General features: G+C 42.7%; 1 protein-coding gene across 18 annotated transcripts in view; it reads right to left on the reverse strand.

Annotated features, from left to right (window-relative positions):
* LOC139259744 (R3H domain-containing protein 1-like) overlaps positions 1 to 19,399 on the reverse strand; it is a 164,581-nt gene that overhangs the window by 66,953 nt on the left and 78,229 nt on the right. For all 18 annotated transcript variants that reach the window (XM_070875398.1, XM_070875405.1, XM_070875401.1 and 15 more), the window contains 3 exons: positions 12,664 to 12,903; positions 5,524 to 5,647; positions 769 to 923 (listed from right to left, as the gene is read on the reverse strand). In XM_070875398.1, coding sequence (XP_070731499.1) covers positions 769 to 923; positions 5,524 to 5,647; positions 12,664 to 12,903 — 519 coding nt within the window. The remainder of the gene's footprint in view (positions 1 to 768; positions 924 to 5,523; positions 5,648 to 12,663; positions 12,904 to 19,399) is intronic.

Consider the following 19,399-nt stretch of genomic DNA (forward strand, 5'->3'; position numbering starts at 1 on the left):
ACCTTCCAATCATGTGCCCGCCATCACCTAGAAGGATAAGGGTAGCAGGTGCATAGGAACAGCATCACCTCCAAGTTCCTCCTGGACGTCACACACCATCCTGACTTAAGATCGATATCACCACTCTATTCATTGTCACTGGGTCAAAATCCTGGACCTCACAAACAGCATTGTGGGAGCACCTTCACCACATGGACTGCAGCTGTTCAAGAAGGCTCACTATCATCTTCACGGGGGTAACTAGGGATGTGCAATAAATGCCGGCATTGCCAGCAACACCCACATACTGAGAATCAATTTCAGGAAGTATCGAGCAACTTGATTACAAAGTGAACCGTGAACTGTGAACTGTTTTTGAACAACCCAACCCCAGGAAAACACAATAGAGTTTGGGACGGGGGCTGGGAAGTAGTGGGGACTCAGATTCTCCAGCCTGTAATGCGGTTACCCAGGGTGCAGCGACTCTGGAGAAGCTCTCAGATGTTGTAATGTTAACGGACCTTGCAATTTACAATTGATCTGCTGCAGGAACGAGAGCAGGCTAGTAAGGAGTCTGAGAAGCTCCATGCTGGTAACACAACTGATCGAAATTTCTTTCATTTTTTTTTTTAAACTGTGAAGATTTACATTCTTCTATATTAAAAAAAGAGTGTTGGTGGGAGGGGGCACTTAACAAACAAGGTACTGTTCTAGACTTCCCTTCAAACTTCACTAATTCTCCAACTGGATGGCAAGACAGGCAAGTAAAATCCATTGAAGATGACATACCTGATAGGACTGCATTGAAGGATATTGGACCATCATGCCTTGCATCTGGTTGCCCATACTGCTATGTTGGCCACTCACAACATTTTGATTTTGAGTCTGAACACTAACCAAGCCCTGATAGCTTGGCTGCTGACTTGACATTACTGTTTGAAAACCTGCAACAAAATAATTTGAGATTTACAATTTCGTCTCTTTCTCCTCAAAATGTTAAACACATGCATTGACCACAGATTTGACGGATTTGTAATGCCTTGGAACATTAGCATTGGTAGAATGGCACTTTAAAAAAAGCACCTTCACTTCAAATCGTTTGTAAAAATATCAATTTTGATTGTTTAAACTTTTCCTCAATTCTTGCGGGTTCCAATGAGATTTAGGGTAACTGAGTAAGATTATAGCCAATCAAATCAAATTTTTATTGTTGTGCCTTTAACTTTGTTAACAAGAGATAACAAAAAGAACGAACACTGCAATTTTTGGCTGCATCAATTCATAATTTCACATTGTTGCTTAAAACATTACTCTTTAACAGGTTACCATGGAGAATAGTCAGCAGATAATTTGATTGTGAGAAGCTTCAGCAAAGCTTGATCTTGCGCTTGCCAGATGTCCACATATGTATACTTCAAGCAGCAATGGGAACACGGAATAATTTCACCATTTCTAACACAAGGCCAATGTTACCAGTCTTACCATCACCCAGCCTAACTCAGCATAGATTGGACACTGACACTGGAACTTTTTTGGTTTGTGCTTCAGTTACTCATGGTCTTCAACAGATGGACCATTGGGGAAGCTGAATTATTAATTTTCAAGAGGCACGAAGATCTTGGATGTAGAAATGCTAGTCTGAGTTAATCATGGGCAAATTTTTAATTAGTGCTCTTCCTAAATTTTGCAGACATTTCAAATGTTCCACATGCTTTAATACAACAGTGCTGTCAAAAATACATCATGGATCATATTAGCCCCTAAAGCCCAGGCAACTTGGTTCTATTTAAGGAGGTGGGACAGCTCCACTCCAGGAGAAATTGTCACCAAATAGGAATTGCAGCAAGTAAAGAATTTGATTCTCCAAAGTTTTTGCAGCAGCAAAAAGCTATCAGATAATAAAATCGGTGAACAGATCAGTAAAATAGATGAATAAACCCAGGTATTTTCTTAAAGGGCAGTACAGGCTGAAGTAGATATAAAAGGGACAGCATTTGAAAAGTCAAGGTTAAATAGGTACAGGAAAAAGGAACTAATGCGAGAGAGAACTCCCGTGGCAAGCAGAGGAAAACGGGGTTCAAAAAACAAAACTTGCATTTATGTTACATCTTTAACATAGAAGAATGTCCTGGGGAGCATCAGAGAGGCATAAGTATACAACAATGGACACCGAACCAAAGAAGGAGATATTATGATGGGTGACCAAAACCTTGCTCAAAGAAGTGGGTTTTCAGGAGGGTCTTAAAGGAGGAGGAGGAGTTGGAGAGGCAGAGGTGTGAAGGGGGAAATTAGCAAATAAGGGATCTAAAGCAGCCGAAGGCATTTCCGCCAATATTGGGGCAAAGGGAGAGAATGTTGCAAGGCTGAAGGTACAGAGATGGGGGAGTGAGGCCATGAAGGGATTTAAAAACGAGCATGAGAATTTTAAACTTGAAGGGGTTGGAGAATCGGGAGGTCAGCAAGGACAGGAGTGATGGATGAGAAGTGGGAACACCACCACTTCCAAGTTCCCCTCCAAGTTGCACATCATCCTGACTTGGAAATATATTGCCATTCCCTCATCGTCAGTAGGTTAAAATCGTAGAACTCCCTCCCAAACAGCACTGTGGGATGAGCTTCACCACACGGACTGCAGCGGTTCACGTCAGTGGCTCACCACCACTTTCTGAAGGGCAATTAGGAATCAGCAATAAATGCTGGCCTTGCCAACAACACCCACATCCCATGAATTAATAAAGAAAAAAATGCAGTGGTGCAGAATAGTTGCAGAGTTTTGGATGAGTGACCGATCAAAAGAAAATTGGAATAGCTGAGTCTAGAGATAACAAAAGTATGGATGAAAGTTGCAGCAACAGATAGGCTAATGCGGGGTTGGAGGTGGGTGATGTTATGGAGGTGGGAGGTGGAAGGAGGCAGTCTTTATGATCGAGAAGATGCGAGGTCAGAAGCTCGTGGGAGGGGGGAATAGACGCAGAGACTTGAAACAGTCTAGTTCAGCCTCAGACAACAAAAAGGGTACGGAGTTTATGATTGGGTCGAAGATGATGGCTTCAGTCATCTCAATGTTTCACTGGAAGAAATTGTGGTTCATCCAAAACTGGATATGAGACAAGAAGTCTTATAACAAAGGTGGGTGGAAAGGTGGTATAGAGGTAGAGCTGGGTGTTATCAGCATACACATGGAAGCTGAACCCATGTCTGTTGATGTTGCTGCTGAAGGGCAGTATGAATGTGAGGAAGAGGAGGAGAAGGTGAAGGATAGATCCTTGGGGCACTCCAGAGGTAACGTGCAGGGATATTGAGTAACTAGAGGGCATAAACTCAAGATCATAACCAAAAATTGCAGTGAGGGGTTAGGAGAACGAATTATCTTTTTTTTAAATGCAGACAGTTATTGGAACATAAGAAATAGGAGCAGGAGTAGGCCGTACGTCCCCTCGAGGCAGTCAATAAGATCATGGTTATCATCGACCTCACCTCCACTTTCCTGCCGAATCTCCATTTCCCTCGTTATCTATCTACCTATCTCAGCCTTGAATATAATCAGGGATTCAGCATCCACAGCCCTCTGGGGCAGAGGATTCCAAAGAGAGTCACAACCCTCTGAGTGAAGAAATTCTTCCTCATCCTTAAATGGCCAAACCTTTATCCCAAGACTGTGCCCCCTAGTTCTACACAGTCCAACCAGGAGAAACACCGTCTCAGCATCTACCCTGTCAATCCCCTTCAGAATCTTGTAAATTTCAATGAGATCACCTCTCATTCTTCCAAACTCCAGACAGTATCGGCTCATTCTACACAATCTATCATAAGAAAGCCCTCTCAACCCATTTCTCTGCACAGCAACATTTTAAAAGTTTATCATTTAAAAACTATTCACGACCAGAAACAGCACTGAAAGCAGAATCTGAAATAGTTTTTAAAAATTGAAATGGATAAAATATTTGAAATAAACAAATTTACAAAAATGTGGAGGCAGGGGAATAGGATGTAATGGATGGCCCTATCAGGGAGCTAGCACAGTGCGACAGGCTGAAATGCCTCCTTATGTGCTGTAAAATTTTATTTTTCTAACTTTTTATTGTCACATGAGGTCCAAGTACAATTGCAGCATTTATTGGTGCTCACATTTAAATAATTCATATAAAATCTAACTGTTTATTCCAGGACTACTGTTTCATAAGTTACAATATACTGAGAAATCTTGTCAAATTATAAAATGCAACTTTCATAGTACTCAAAAATAAACAACATATCACTAAACTCAAATAACAACTTGCATTTATACACTAATAAATGACAAACTTTACATACTATTTTATACAAGATAAAAGTCATACCTGCATTTTAAATTATTTCAAATATTAGCTTTTTAAATATAAATTTTCATCATAACTTATTCTACATCGAGTTTTTTCAACCATTGAGAGAAATCCTAAAGTAATAGACATTAGGTAACAGCACAATATTCTCTCAAACAGGAACATCTGCCATCCCACATGCTGCAAAAATACGTGTCTGAGAAGAATGTTCTATTTTTAGCAAAAGGTTCAATGGCCAAATTACATGATAGATGTTATCCATGGCAACCATCAAACATTCTCATTGAAACTGGCAGGAGACTGCACCACTACTGTGAATATGTTTCAATTATTTCAGTACTGCAGATCAAACTGCTATCAATTTCCCCTGAAGAGAGAAAAGTAGGGCAAAATAAATTGATGGTTCAGAACCTTTCCTCGGGGCTACAAGCAGCATTCCATTTTTAGATGTTTTAGTCACCTTACTATCACAAAAAACGGAGAAACAATCACAGTACTTGGTACCAAAAACACGTCACAAGTGAAATACATTTTCCACCATCCCAACTGAAGCAAAAAATATGGTTAATTTCATACCTTCTACAATAATGCACTAAATTAGAAATACTATTAAAAATGAAGTGTTCCCTACTAGTCATCATGTTAATATTCATAGAAACAGGATTTCAGCTATTACTACTAAGCAATAATCCCATGCAGGCATTTAAAAAATATATAGTTTATATGATTCAGTACATATTTCATAACAATATTATAAGTCATCGATCTAGACATTTTCCCCCGTAGTTTACGAAGCAGCTGAAAAAGAGACCGGTTCACTGTGAGAAATGTAGCACTCTCGGACAGTGCTCCGGCCCCGTATTCAACAGCTCACAGCAATGCTCATTATCAATTCAAATTCAACATCCTTCAAACATATGCCAGAACTGAGATTGACAGAAGGCTGAGAAGTTCACAGAAAGAAATCCATGTCTGTTCATTCAGCACCTCCTATTTTCACAGCATGGTGCAATCTGGATTAAATTTTTATTAAAATAGTTAAAATGTGAGCAACATTATAATTTTTTTAACTTCCTCATCCCTTAGCAGACATTATTCCAAGCACTTTGAAGACTAATTAAAAGAAAACCAAGTGATTAGGAATTAGCAGATACAAATAGACAAATTTTACAAATATTATAAACCATCACATGAAGGAACAAGTGCACAAACAGAAACTAACCTGTTTGCTGGGCGGTTTGTGACAATGGCTGGTTCTGCTGAGCGTTGTAATGGATAGGGGCTATAGGCCGATACTGCTGATTGGAATGGGGGTACTGACCTGGAGCACAGTAACAACTAGACAGCTGAAAAAGGAAAAGAAAAACAGTTCTTAAAGAGGATTGTTGCAGTGAATCATAAGCTGAAGATTTTTTGAGTAAATACAATATGCAATGATCTCAAAAAAGTGAAATACTGCGGATGCTGGAAATCTGAAATAAAAACAGAAAATGCTCGAAATACTCAGCAGGTCAGGCAGCATCTGTGGAGCGAGAAACAGAATCAACGTTTCAGGTCGATGACCTTTCGTCAGAACAGGAGAAAGCATGGGTCGTTGTGCCAAGACTGATGAGGCAGAAGGAGGGAACAGCAAGTGGGGGGTGCGGGAGGGGGAGGAGAAACACAGACATTCTTAAGCAGTTACTGTGCTTTTGCTACTATTCCTCAGCGAGAGTGATGGGAAATGGATGGGCGGTCAGGGGGTGGGGATGGTGGGAATACCATATCAGGACTTTAGGGGTAGTTGTCGGCAAGACCATCAGGCGAGAGGCCTTGCCTCTATAAATGCAACTTCTTGTTGTTGAGACGGAGAGCCAGTATGGGTCAGCAGGGATGGGGGTGACAGAAAAGTGTGACTTATTCTGCACAGACTAGGGTTAATGGAGAACGGAGGCCACCAAGAAGACAGTTAAAGTTGTTGTCATATATTAAGCTTACAACAATGGAGGAGCTGAAGGTAAGGGTTGAGGTGGAAGTAAGCAATCTTATTGGTGAATAGAATATGTGGTTTAAAGTTCAGCACAGCATCCAATAGCATGCCAAGATTACAAGTGGTTAGGTTCTTCCTGAGAAAGTGGTTAGAGAGAGATATCTAATCAGTGGCAAAGGAATGGGGTTTGTGGTAGGGGCTGAAAATGGCGTTGAACTTTCCAATTTTGAGCTGGGACAAGTTGTGACTCATCCAAGACATGATGTCAGAAATGCAGTGATGAGGCACTTCAGCGATTGAGATCAGTGATTGAGGGGGATGCGGTGGTTCGATTATTGCATATATCACATGCTGTGGAAAGCTCGGGGAAAACATAGGAACAGGTGTAGGCCCTTCAACCCCATCCACCTGCCGTGGCACCATATCCCTTAATACCTTGACAAGCAAAAAATTTATAGATTTCAGATTTAAAATTATTAATCTGCTTTTTTATGGGAGAGAGTACCACACTTCTACCACCCTTTGCGTGAAGAAGTGTTTCCTAACTTCTCTCCTGAATGACCAGTCTCTGATTTTAAGGTTATGTCCTCTTATCCCAGAATTCCCCACTAGCAGAAAAAAAATCTTTCTATCCATCAATTCCTTACAAAATCCTAAAAACCTCAAATGACCCCTTAACCTTCTATATTCCAGGAAATACAAACTCAGTTTATGTAATCTCTCCGAATAATCTAACCATTGGAGCCCTGGTAACATTCTGGTGAATCTGTGCTGCACTCCTTTTAAAGCCAATATATCCTTTCTAAGGTGCGATGCCCAGAACTGTACACAGTACTGCAGATGTGGTGTAATCAGGGCTTTATATAGCTGTATCAATATGTCCCCCCCATTATATTCTAGCCCTCTTATTATAAAAGGATAACATTTCATTAGCCTTTTTGATTTTTTTTTTGTACCTGACGACTACATTTCAGTGATCATGGACCCCCCCCCCCCCAAAAACTCTTTGGACCTCCACTGTTTGTAGCTTTTCACCATTTAAATGAGAATTAATGTCCCAGAGTCACAGAAGATGTCAGTTGTACCTTTGCTTCGGGCTGCTTTAGTGTTGTGTAGAGGGTGTTAAATGAACTGGAGGGCTTCAAACAAGCAGTTGTGGGAGAGACGGGCACGAAGCTGGGAGATGACATTTTAAGTACTTTAAAAAGGAAAGGGAGATTGGAAATGGGCAGTAACTGGAGAGGACAGATGCAGCAAGGGTGTTTTTGTTAAGATGGGGATGATGACAGTGGTTTTGAAGGGGTGAGGGATGGTGCCTGAAGTTCAAATGCTTTCAAAAGTTGACTTTCACATGCTTAACACTTGGTGTAGCATGTATTAAGCTTCTGGAAATTCAAGTGTTTGTGTACTCAGCTGTCAGCAGGGTTAATTTTGAGAGCCAGCTATCTTTTAATAGCTGCATTATCTTGTCATGTCATCCAATATTGGGAGTGGGGGATGAGTCAATGCTATTGTTGGGTTGAGTCGGCTGTTAGCTGTAACAGCCACTAAAATTTTCCTTGCAAATTCTGCAACAGCTGCCATGTTAATCATAATTCTTCTAATAGATGGTAATTCTCATTCATACAGGGTCTGACTTTGCAGTGTTTCCAATGTTGTTTCATGAAGAGCTATTTTGGGTAGATAAGAAGCTGCCACCTGAGGAAATGTCCTGACCATTATTTTAATTTAATCTGAATATATTCCTTTCACCTTCATTTCATCATGTACTTTTAGCATTTCATTCCTGGCAACATCTGTCAAGGAACCGAGGATTCCCAGAATCAAATAAAAGCTCAACTCTTCAGCTTCTACAAGGTTCATATCTCACAGCAACTGTTATAACAAGGCCCCTTCACAATGCTAATTCTCAGGTGAACATTATTGGGCTTGAAATCACGTTCCCCAAGTGCACGTACAAAATGCGCACGCACCCATGGGGTCCCCACAAGTTCCGGATTTAGGCAAGCGGAGCCTAAACCCAACACTTGTGATCTGTCAAAATTTATTTCGACAGATCGCACGCACGCGAAGGGAAGGTGCCTCCGCGGGCGGAGAATTAGGTTATTTGCCCAACTCCTGCCCAGCAACTGTCCTTCAAATTCTTACGCTGGTAAAAGCATTTCTAGCTTACCCCCCACCCCACCCAAAATGTGGATTCTTCAGTTGACCAATCTGCTATTTTTCACCTTGCTGAAATAACCCCAGTTACTTCATTGTTTACTTGCTGTAAAAGTTCACTCAAAGTTATATCAGGCAAGAAAGGTACAAACAAACCTTAGAATAAAATTGCATATTGGGCCTGTAATTCCCTGGTTCCAATTTGTCCCCTTTTTTGAAAATCGGAACGACATGAACTACCTTCCAATTTAAGGGAACTATACTTGACTATTAAATTGTGGAAGATATGGGCAACGGGCTTATAGAGCACGGACAGGAATATAGACTCATGCTATTCAGCAAACAGCATTTAAAAACAAAACTACACAATACCGTAATAATTTACGATCTAAAAATACTGATTCGAGCCTTTTAAAGAAAAAGTAAAAGGGTCTACAGTTTTGCATACGAGAAAAAATTTAATATTTAATTTTTGTCTGAGGCAATGAGGTTTCTTTCGGGTCAAATTGGCTCCAAGATGACATGTGAGTCTAGAACCGCATCAATCTCCATGGCAGATTCTTCAACACAAAATCTTAAGCAGACTGATACTGATTCACCAGACAAACCAGTTCATTAAATGGCATGTTGGCGAGTAGTGGGTGGGGAAGGGTGGCATGTTTTTCCCAAATAATTTTGTAATTCACTGAGCTAAGAGTCAGGGTGGTCCGACGTGGACAAGCAGCATGCCAGGTTGATGTGCTGCTAAACTGCAGTTTCAGCCAGTTAAACTCTTATGAACACAAAGGGTACCTAAGCTGTGGTCAACTTGTGCTTAAGTTCTCTGAGCCCAAATGAGTGGCATGCATTCCTGCACAGAAAGTATGTGCTTTATACAAGACAAACAGAAACTGTACTTATGTCAATTTCTCAGTAGTTTGGAGATTTTTAAACATGGTGATGGGTTTCCATGTATGTCAGAGAAATGACAACCCCTGCCAAAAAACTATTATTGACAGACTTGAATACAGTTTGTATTAAAGTGCTGATCTCTGTGTCCAGTATCACATTAAAGTAAAATAGCTTGAGACCTGGAACTTTATTTCAGTAATAAATATTACTAAAACTCTCTTCAGTTTAATCACCTGTTAAGCTAATGGTGAAATCAGTGACTCAAAAATCAGAACTTGTGTTCATTAGTTTTAGCAACAAATTAGTCCGTGAAGTCCAAAGCCACCTTCTCTTAAAATATTATGATACAGGAATAACATCCGAAATCTGGAATCCTCAGGACCAAATCCATGCCGGTTTTGGGGTTTTTCCAGATTTCAGACAAGAAAATCAATAGTCTGAAATCCGTAATGCTCGACTGAATCCGTGCTGGGTTTTGACTAAAAAATGTCCGGTTTTTGGACAATTCCGGTTTTCAGAATTCCGAATTTGGGACGTTGCACCTGTACCAATTCTATGTGTGATATTTTAGTGCAATGCTTATTGTATTTATTGACCAAAATAATTCTGCATCTCTAAGCTACAGTACACATGTAAAAGCTGAAATTAGCAGATTTCATACAAGCATCAGACAGAAGTGGTTTAATTTGCAAAGACACTGACAGCACATATATGGCAACTGTAGCTAATAGAAATGCTTAATAAGAACATAAGAAATAGGAGCAGGAGTCGGCCACCTGGCCCCTTGAGCCTGCTCCTCTACTCAATATCATGGCTGATCTGATCATGAACTCAGTTCCACTTCCCTGCCCGCTCCCCATAACCCTTCACTCCCTTATCACTCAAAAATCTGTCTATCTCCACCTTAAAAATATTCAATGACCCAGCCTCCACAGCTCTCTGGGGCAGAGAATTCCATAGATTTATAACCCTCAGTGAAGAAATTCCCCCTCATCTCAGTCTCAGAGTAAGGACTGCCCATTTAAAACCATGTCCCTTAGTTTTAGTTTCCCCTATGAGTGGAAATATCCTCTCTGCATCCACCTTGTCGAGCCCCCTCATTATCTTATATGTTTCGATAAGATTACACCTCATTCTTCTGAACTCCAATGTGTATAGGCCCAACCTACTCAACCTATCCTCGTAAGTCAACCCCCTCATCTCCGGAATCAACCTAGTGAACCTTCTCTGAACAGCCTCCAATGTAAGTATATCCTTCCTTAAATATGGAGACCAAAACTGTACGCAGTACTTCAGGTGTGGCCTTACCAATACCCTGTACAGTTGCAGTAAGACTTTTCTGCTTTTATACTCTATCCCCCTTGCAATAAAGGCCAACATTCCATTTGCCTTCCTGATTTCTTGCTTGATGAATACAGGCTCGCTTATCCTGAAGTTGGTGCTGCCTGTAAGGACCAACCCCTCCTATAGTTTAACCCTAATTAAGTGGATTATTATATAAGTGTAATCCTAATTAAGTCGATAATAAATAACAACAATGCATGCTAAGGAATTTTGCTTACAAAAATCAATTCCATTCTCAGCAGATGTTTAATGGAACAATAAAAGGAAGATGTGATGAATTGAAGTAATAACGGGTTCAATTTTTCCCAGTGATTTGCACCGTTTTTTTTGAGCAGGCTGCTTTTTTTGGCCTAAGTTTAAAAAAAAACAGTATCCCTAATCAATCTGCACCAGCATAACTCAGCTAGTTACGATTTTTTAGATTTTTTTTTCCAGCCAAAGAGGGCGTAACCTGCCACCCGCGCCAATTCTGGCCATTTAGGCAAGTTTGACCAGTTCTGCTTAGGCTAACATATGTGGCCTCTGCAGAAAAACCTTCTAGAGAGTTAAAGAAATCAGCGCAGGTAAGGAAATTGGCGCAGGTAAGTGCAGCAGGTGCCCAGACTGCAGCAGCAGGAAAGGTACGAGGGCGGGGGGAGGGGGGGAAAGAGAGGGGAGCAGTGAAAGAGGGGATGGGGGGGGGGGAAAAAGTGAGGGAGGAGGTGGGGGGGAAGCCTTTCGGGTGTAGTTAGGTGCGGAGACCAGGAGCGGGCCGGTAGGCCACTCGGCCTGGTGTAGGGGCGGGGGAACGGACCGGCATCGGGCTCGGTGCTGGGGGAGCGGGACTGGCAAAACACTCAGGGCGGGCGAAGGAGCTGGACCAGCAAGGGGCAGGCTAGGGAAGCAGACCAGCAAGCCCTTCAGCCAGGGCTAGGGGCTGGGTGGGGGGAGCGGGAAGCAGACTGGCACCGGCAAGGGGCGGACGGAGGAAGCAGACCGGGAGGCCCGCCGGCCTGGAATAGGGGCGGGGATCGGCACCAGCATCGGGAGGGGGGACTTTAATAATTGGAGTTAAGTTGCTGCAGTATATTTTAATGTGTTTTTAAGTTGATGCAATGTGTTTTCATGTGTTGCGAGCTGGCTGTATGTTTCACTTTCCAGCCTTAGCCTGCATTGTGTCCCTGTTTACTGTGACAACCCGATCCTTTTGGCGCAGATCAAGGCTCCTCTCCCAAAACTAAAGGACAGGTTAGGCTGCACCAAAATGAAGAAATCCAGCGGGGAAAACTTAGAACATTTTTTTTTGGCGTACTTGGGCCCCCAAAAAACGGGCGTAACTCTTCAAGTACGCCAAAAAAAGCGCTTTAGGAAAAATTGAGCCCAATATCTTTGATGGGATGGAAGGGATGGAATTTCTTTCTCTAATATCTGAACGAGTTCAAACTGAAATGAGTTTTGGGCAGTATAAATCTCGTACCTGGTGCACACAAGGTTGCTGGACAAAACTGCTCAGAATTTGACACAAAATTTGCAATCACACAAACAGAGGCATATGACAACAGGTGTACCAAGTTGAAATGTTCTATGGGTGCAGCATGAAATTGGCATTGAGGAACATTACTGGGATCATTACAATATAAGCTCTGTGTCTTAGCTGGGTTACCTGAAGAAGTACTAAACAGTGAGAATATTCCCCTGACAGAGTGCCATTTATTCTTTCAAAAGCAGCATAAATCAGTAGTTCCAAAACTGGGTCCATGAAGGGTTCCTGCAGGGTTTGTAAGGTAATTAACTGATAGATGTATAATGGGAGCAGAGCAGGCAAAGAAAGAGGAAGCAGTTGGGAGCTACTTCTCCACGATCAATTAGGATGTGCAGGGGGAAGTGGCAGCTGGGAGAGATGCTAAAGAAGAATTTTGATATATATATTAAGGATTCTTAACCTACATGAAAAATTACCATTAAAATGAGAAAGGAGGACAATTGAAAAAAAAGTATGCTTCCCTTCATTATTTTTACCTGCTGAATAGGCTGTACGTATCCCTGTTGTTGAAGCACCTGTTGATTAACTGTTGGACCAGAGGCAGAATAGCTAGAAGTAGGAAGTGGCTGTCCTGGAGATGCCATGATAAATCCAGGCTGCTGTTGTGGCTGAAGCACTACAGGTGATGGAAATATGGCAGTGTGGGTATCTGGAACTTCAGCAGGTGGTTGACGGCCAAGGCTCATCTGATTAAACTGGGCCCCAAGGCTTTCTTGCTGCATGGAAAATAAAAGTTGTGATTAAAATAGGACTATGAATAATTATGGCATTCCCTCTCATTCGATAAACCAAAAGGCATGCAGGTGTCTATCAAACCTTTCTGAAAAAAGGTATAATTTAATGGCAGGGAAAGCAATTAAGATTGAGAACTCACCATGAGAAATTGTGGGTGAGAAGCATCATATATTATTGACACATATCTATGAAGCAGCATCGGCATTTTGTCGCACTCTGATCTATTGGATAGATTTTTGATACCATATCCCATAAAGTAGATATTTATAGACTGTCTTCTGACAAACGTAATGATAGTTTTTTTTTTAAAAGCCCAATTGTCAATAATGCAAATTTTACATAGCATATTTATATTTCAACTCAACGGAATTATTTGTTGAATTCTCGCATGAAGGTCATCAGTGCAACGACTAAGTCAGTAAAGTAAACTTCCTTGTATTCTGCACCTCGTATTTGATTTTTTTTCCCCATTAACAAAAGAGAGTAAGGGGTCAGGTGTACATTCAACAAAGTACTCCCTCAATGTTTGAAGTTAAAAGAAATATGAAGTGAACACCTCAATACCAGGATTTCCATTGAGGTTGTTTTATTAAAGCACTGATTTCTAGCTTAGTCTATGAGCTACTTTAGAACACATATATAATCTACATCAATAGAACACTGCTCCAATAGAAGAAAGATTCTTCAAAAGACGATACAGTTTCTGCTAAGTTTAAAAAAAATTTGTTCTGGGATGTGGGTGTCGCTGGCAAAAACCAGCATTTCTGGTTCATCCCTAATTGCCCTCGAGAAGGTGGTGGTGAGCTGCCGCCTTGAACTGCTGCAGTCCTTATGGTGGAGGTACTCCCACAGTGCTATTGGGGAGTTCCAGGTTTTTGACGCAGCGACAATGAAAGAATGGCAATATATTTCCAAGTCAGGATGGTATACAAACTTGGAAGGGAACTTAGAGGTGATGGTGTTCCAATGCGCCTGCTGTCCTTGTCCTTCTAGGTGGTAGAGTTTGTGGGTTTGGGAAGTGCTGCCGAAGAAGCTTTAGGGAGCTGCTGCAGTGCAGCTTGTAGATGGTACACACTGCAGTTACGATGCATCGCTGGTGGAGGGAGTAAATGTTGAAGGTGGTGGATGGGGTGCCAATCAAGCAGGCTGCTTTGTCCTGGATGGTGTCGACTTCTTGACTGTTGCTGGAGCTGCACTCATCCAGGCAAGTGGAGAGTATTCTAACAAACTCCTGACTGGTGCCTTCTAGAAGGTGAAAAGGCTTTGGGGAGTCCTCGTGAGACACTTGCTGCAGAATACCCATCCTCTGACCCGTTCTTGTTGCTACAATATTTATGTGGCTGGTCCAGGATGTTGATGGTGGGGGATTCAGCGATGGCAATGCCATGGAATGTCATTGAGATATTCATTGCTTGGCACTTGTGTGGCGCCAATGTTACTTACCACTCATCAGCCCAGGCCTGAACATCGTCCAGGTCTTGCTGCATGCAGGCATGGACTGCTTCATTATCGGAGGAGCTGCAAATGGAACTGAACACTGTGCAATCATCAGCGGACATCCCCACTTCTGACTTTACGATGGAGGGAAGGTCACTGATGAAGGAGCTGAACATGGTTGGGCCTAGGACACGACCCTGAGGAACTCTTGCAGCGATGTCTTGAGGCCGAGATGATTGACTTCCAACAACCACAACCATCTTCCTTTGTGCTAGGTATGACTCCAGTCAGTAGAGAGGTTGCCCCCAGATTCCCATTGATTTAAATTTTACTTGGGCTCCTTAATGCCACACTCGGTCAAATGCTCCCTTGATGTCAAGGGCAGTCACTCTTCCTTCACCTCTGGAGTTTAGCTCCTTTGTCCATGTTTCAACCAAGGCTGTAATGAAGTCTTGTGCCGAGTGGTCCTGGCGGAACCCAAACTGAGCATCAGTGAGCAAGTTACTGATGAGTAAGTGCCGCTTGATAGCACTGTCAATGACACCTTCTATCACTTTGCTGATGATTGAGAGTAGACTGATGGGACGGTAATTGGCCGGATTGAATTTGTCCAGCTTTTAGTAGATAGGACATAGCTGGGCAGTTTTCCACATTGTTGGGTAGATGCCAGTGTTGTAGCTGTACTGGAACAGCTTGGCTCGAGGCGCAGCTAGTTCTGGAGCATAAATCTTCAGCATGACAGCTGGAATGTTGTTGGGGCCCATAGCCTTTGCTCATCCATTTCTTGATATCATGTGGAATGAAATTGAATTGGCTGAAAACTGGCTTGTGTGATGGTGGGGACTTCAGGAGGGCGGCGAGATGGATCATTGAAGGTGGTTGCAAATGCTTCAGTCTTGTCTTTTGCACTTGTGTGCTGAGCTCCATCATTGAGGATTGGGATATTTATGGAGCAGCCTCCTCCTCCCCCCATTAGTTGTTTAATTGTCCACCATCATTCACAACTGGATGTGGCAGGACTGCAGTGCTTTGATCTGATCCTTTGATTGTGGGATCGCTTAGCTGTGTCTATAGCATGCTGCTTCTGCTGTTTAGCCTGCATGTAGTCCTGTGTTGCAGCATCCCCAAGTTGGTACCTCCTTTTTCGGTACAGCTGGTGCTGCTCCTGGCATACTCTTCTGCACTCCTCATTGAACCAGGGTTGGTCCCCTGGCTTGATGGTAATAATAGAGTGAGGGATATGTTGGGCCATGATGTTACAGATTGTGGTGGAATACAATTCTGCTGCTCATGGCCTACAGCACCTCGTGGATGCCCGGTTTTGAGCTGCTAGATCAGTTCTGAAACTATCCCATTTAGTACGGTGGTAGTGTCACACAACACGATGGAGGGGTCCTCAGTATAAAGACGGGACTTCGTTCCCACAAGGACTGTGCGGTGCTCACTGCTACCAATGCTGTCACAGACAGATGCATCTGCGACAGGTAGATTGGTGAGGATGAGGTAAAGTATGTTTTTCCCTTGTGTTGGTTCTCTTACCACCTACTGCAGGCCCAGTCTGGCAGCCTTGTCCTTCAGGACTCGGCCAGCTCGGTCAGTAGTGGTACTACTGAGACACTCTTGCTGATGGATAGTAAAGTCCCCCATCCAGAGTACATTCTGTGCCCTTGCAACCCTCAGTGCTTCAGTGGTATTCAACATGGAGGAGTACTGATTCATCAGCTGAGAGAGGGCGGTAGGTGGTAATCAGCAGGAGGTTTCCTTGCCCATGCATGACCTAAAGCCATGAGCCTTCATGGGGAGGACTCTCGGGGCCATTCCCTCCCGACTGTATACTACTGTGCCGCCACTTTTGGTGGTGGGATAGGACCTACCCAGGGATGGTGATGGAAGAGTCTGGAACATTTCTGAGTATGACTATGTCAGGCTGTTGCTTGACTAGTCTGTGGGACAGCTCTCCCACTTTTAGCATAAATCCCCAGATGTTAACGAGGAGGATTTTGCAGGGTCAATGCCGAGGTCAATGCTGGGTGCTCCGTCCGGTTTTATTCTTATTGTTTTTCAGAGTGGTTTGTTACAACTGAGTGGCTTGCTAGGCTATTTCAGAGGACAGCTAAGAGTCAACCACATTGCTGTGGGTCTGGAGTCACATATAGGCCGGACCAGGTAAGGACGGTAGAGTTCCTTTCTTAAAGGACATTAATGAACCAGATGGGTTTTTATGACAATTTGATGGTCACCATTACTGATACTAGTTTTTTTTATTCCAGATTTATTTAATTAACTGAATTTAAATTCCCCAGCTGCCGTGGTGGGATTAGTCCTGGCCTCTGGATTACCAGTGCAGCAACAAAACCACTATGCTACCGTTCCTGTTGAACATATTGCTTCATTTTTGTTGAAATTTTACATACAAGAAGCTAATAATTTGTATTCAAGATAAATATTATCCTCCTTCAATAAAGTGTTGTGATATTAAAGACCGTCAAAAACAAAACCATGAAATCAAATAATTTTTACATATATTATATACACAGAGATTTTGTGCTTCAAGTTTTACTTAGAAGTATAAACTGGTTTGAAGTTAAATCCAAACAAAAATATTTTCATAAATTACTTTAAATACAGTGAGCAAAAGTTGTTTACATTCAAGCAATTCATGTGCAGTAACAATCAACTAAGCCAAGGGCAACCGTTTTAAAGTTCTCATAAGCTTAAACACATAATTAATAAAATAGCTTCTGTTGTCTAAAAGTACTTTTCAAAAGTAATAAAAAAAAAAGAGGACAGTGTCGAGGTAGAACATTTTGTTCAAAATACCCTCCTCTCTTACAGAAGATAATTATATTTTAACCAGAATTTTTACTTTTAAATTTTAGCACCAACGTTTAGTCTTCCTCCTTACTATCCTAATTTAAGCACATTTTCAATCAAAGGAGTACTTTAGAAACATAGGGATCAAGTTTCGGCCTGAGTTGCTCCTATTTTTTTGGAGCAACTGGCTTAGAATGCAGTATCTTAGAAATTGCAATTCTCGGCATTTAGTTTGCTCCAGTTCTAGTCAGTTAGAACAGTTTCATTTTGGAACAAATTGTTTTTTCCCAAAAGGGGGCGTGTCTGCCCACTTGCGCCTATTTTGAAAGTTTAGGCAGTGAAAACTTACTCCAAACTAACTTAGAATGGAGTAAGTATAAATTTTTGTACGCTCAGAAAAACCTTGCCTACACTTTACAAATCAGGCGCAGGGAACAGGGGGGGGGGGGGGGGGGGGAAGAGGTAAGTAATTAAATTCTACAACCATTCAAAGTCTTACTTATACAAATAAAGAGCCATCCTGACTAAAAAATTATAAACAAAGCAGACAAAATATTAAATATTCCTACTTGTGAAAAGCAGCAGCAGCCTTCGAGCTGCGGTGCTTCAGGCAGGCTTTCCATTTAGGAGACAGGGGCGGCGTCAGTGACTCGACGGCAGCCCAACAACAACGGCAGCAAGCAGCCTTTAAGCTGCGGTGCTTCAGGCAGGCCTTCCTTCCATGTAGGAGACGGGCGGCGTCAGTGGCTGACAGCGGCCGAAGACACAGCAAGCAGCCTTCGAGCTGCGAGGGAAGCCGAGGCCATTTGGCCACGGATAGGGGCAGTGGTAGTGGCTGACGGCGGCCGAAGACACAGCAAACAGCCTTTGAGCTGCGAGGGAAGCCGAGGCCATTCAGCCACGGGATAGAGGTCCACGAGGCAAATCAACACTTTTCTTTCAGTCCCTTTAAAAATGGCCGAGTGCTAATGTTTCTGGGCTATTGCGCGTGCACGCGCGCTCCAACGCGCACGCGCAGGGCTGCCGGCACGACGTTGCCTCATTTAAATGAGCCCCGCCCCCTCCACTATCAGAATCGGCGCGATTCTGTGGCTCTGCCCCCTGCTGCTGTGTGCGCGCTGCGCCGAGCTCCCAGGGACCTGCAAGGAGCCGGAGAATTCAGAAGTATTTTTCTGTCGTACTTTTAGGCGTGAAAAACGAGCGCCCAGGTCGGGGCTGCGCCGTTCTAGGTGCGGCCCGAAACTCGACCCCATAGAAACATAGAAAATAGGTGCAGGAGTAGGCCATTCGGCCCTTCGAAACCGGAACCGCCATTCAATAAGATCATGGCTGATCATTCACCTCAGTACCCCTTTCCTGCTTTCTCTCCATACCCCTCGATCCCATTAGCCGTAAGGGACATATCTAACTCCCTCTTGAATATATCCAATGAACTGGCATCAGCAACTGTCTGCGGCAGGGAATTCCATAGGTTAACAACTCAGTTAAGAAGTTTCTTCTCATCTCAGTCCTAAATGGCTTACCCCTTATCCTAAGACTATGTCCCCTGGTTCTGGACTTCCCCAACATCGAGAACATTCTTCCCGCATCAAACCTGTCCAGTCCCATCAGAATCTTAAACGTTTCTATGAGATCCTCTCTCATCCTTCTAAACTCCAGTGAGTAAAGGCCCGGCCCAGTTGATCCAGTCTCTCCTCATATGACAGTCCAGCCATCCCTGAAATCAGTCTGGTGAACCTTCGCTGCACTCCCTCAATAGCAAGAATGTGCTTCCTCAGATTAGGAGACCAAAACTGAACACAATATTCCAGGTGAGGTCTCACCAAGCCCTTGTACAACTGCAGTGAGACCTCCCTGCTCCTGTATTCAAATCCCCTAGCTACGAAGGAAAACCATTTGCTTTCTTCACCGCCTGCTGTACCTGCACACCAACTTTCAGTGACTGATGTACCATGATACCCAGGTCTCGTTGCACCTCCCCTTTTCCTAATCTTCCTACTTTGAACAAAATGCAATTCCCCAATATTTTCCTTCCTGCTTAACCTCATTTTACAAGTTGTAAGCTTTCAGGTATGTTCTTTATGATTGACAAATATGCCCATCTTGCAGTTTTGCAGAGTTAAAGGGCCACAATTACAAGTTTACACAAGAATATTAAGAAAATAATGAAAACCAGTAAGAAATCTAGAATTATCATCCTGACCCTAAAATACATAATTGAATCAA

Source organism: Pristiophorus japonicus, chromosome 3 (genome assembly GCF_044704955.1).
Source record: "Pristiophorus japonicus isolate sPriJap1 chromosome 3, sPriJap1.hap1, whole genome shotgun sequence".
NCBI lineage: Eukaryota > Metazoa > Chordata > Chondrichthyes > Pristiophoridae > Pristiophorus > Pristiophorus japonicus.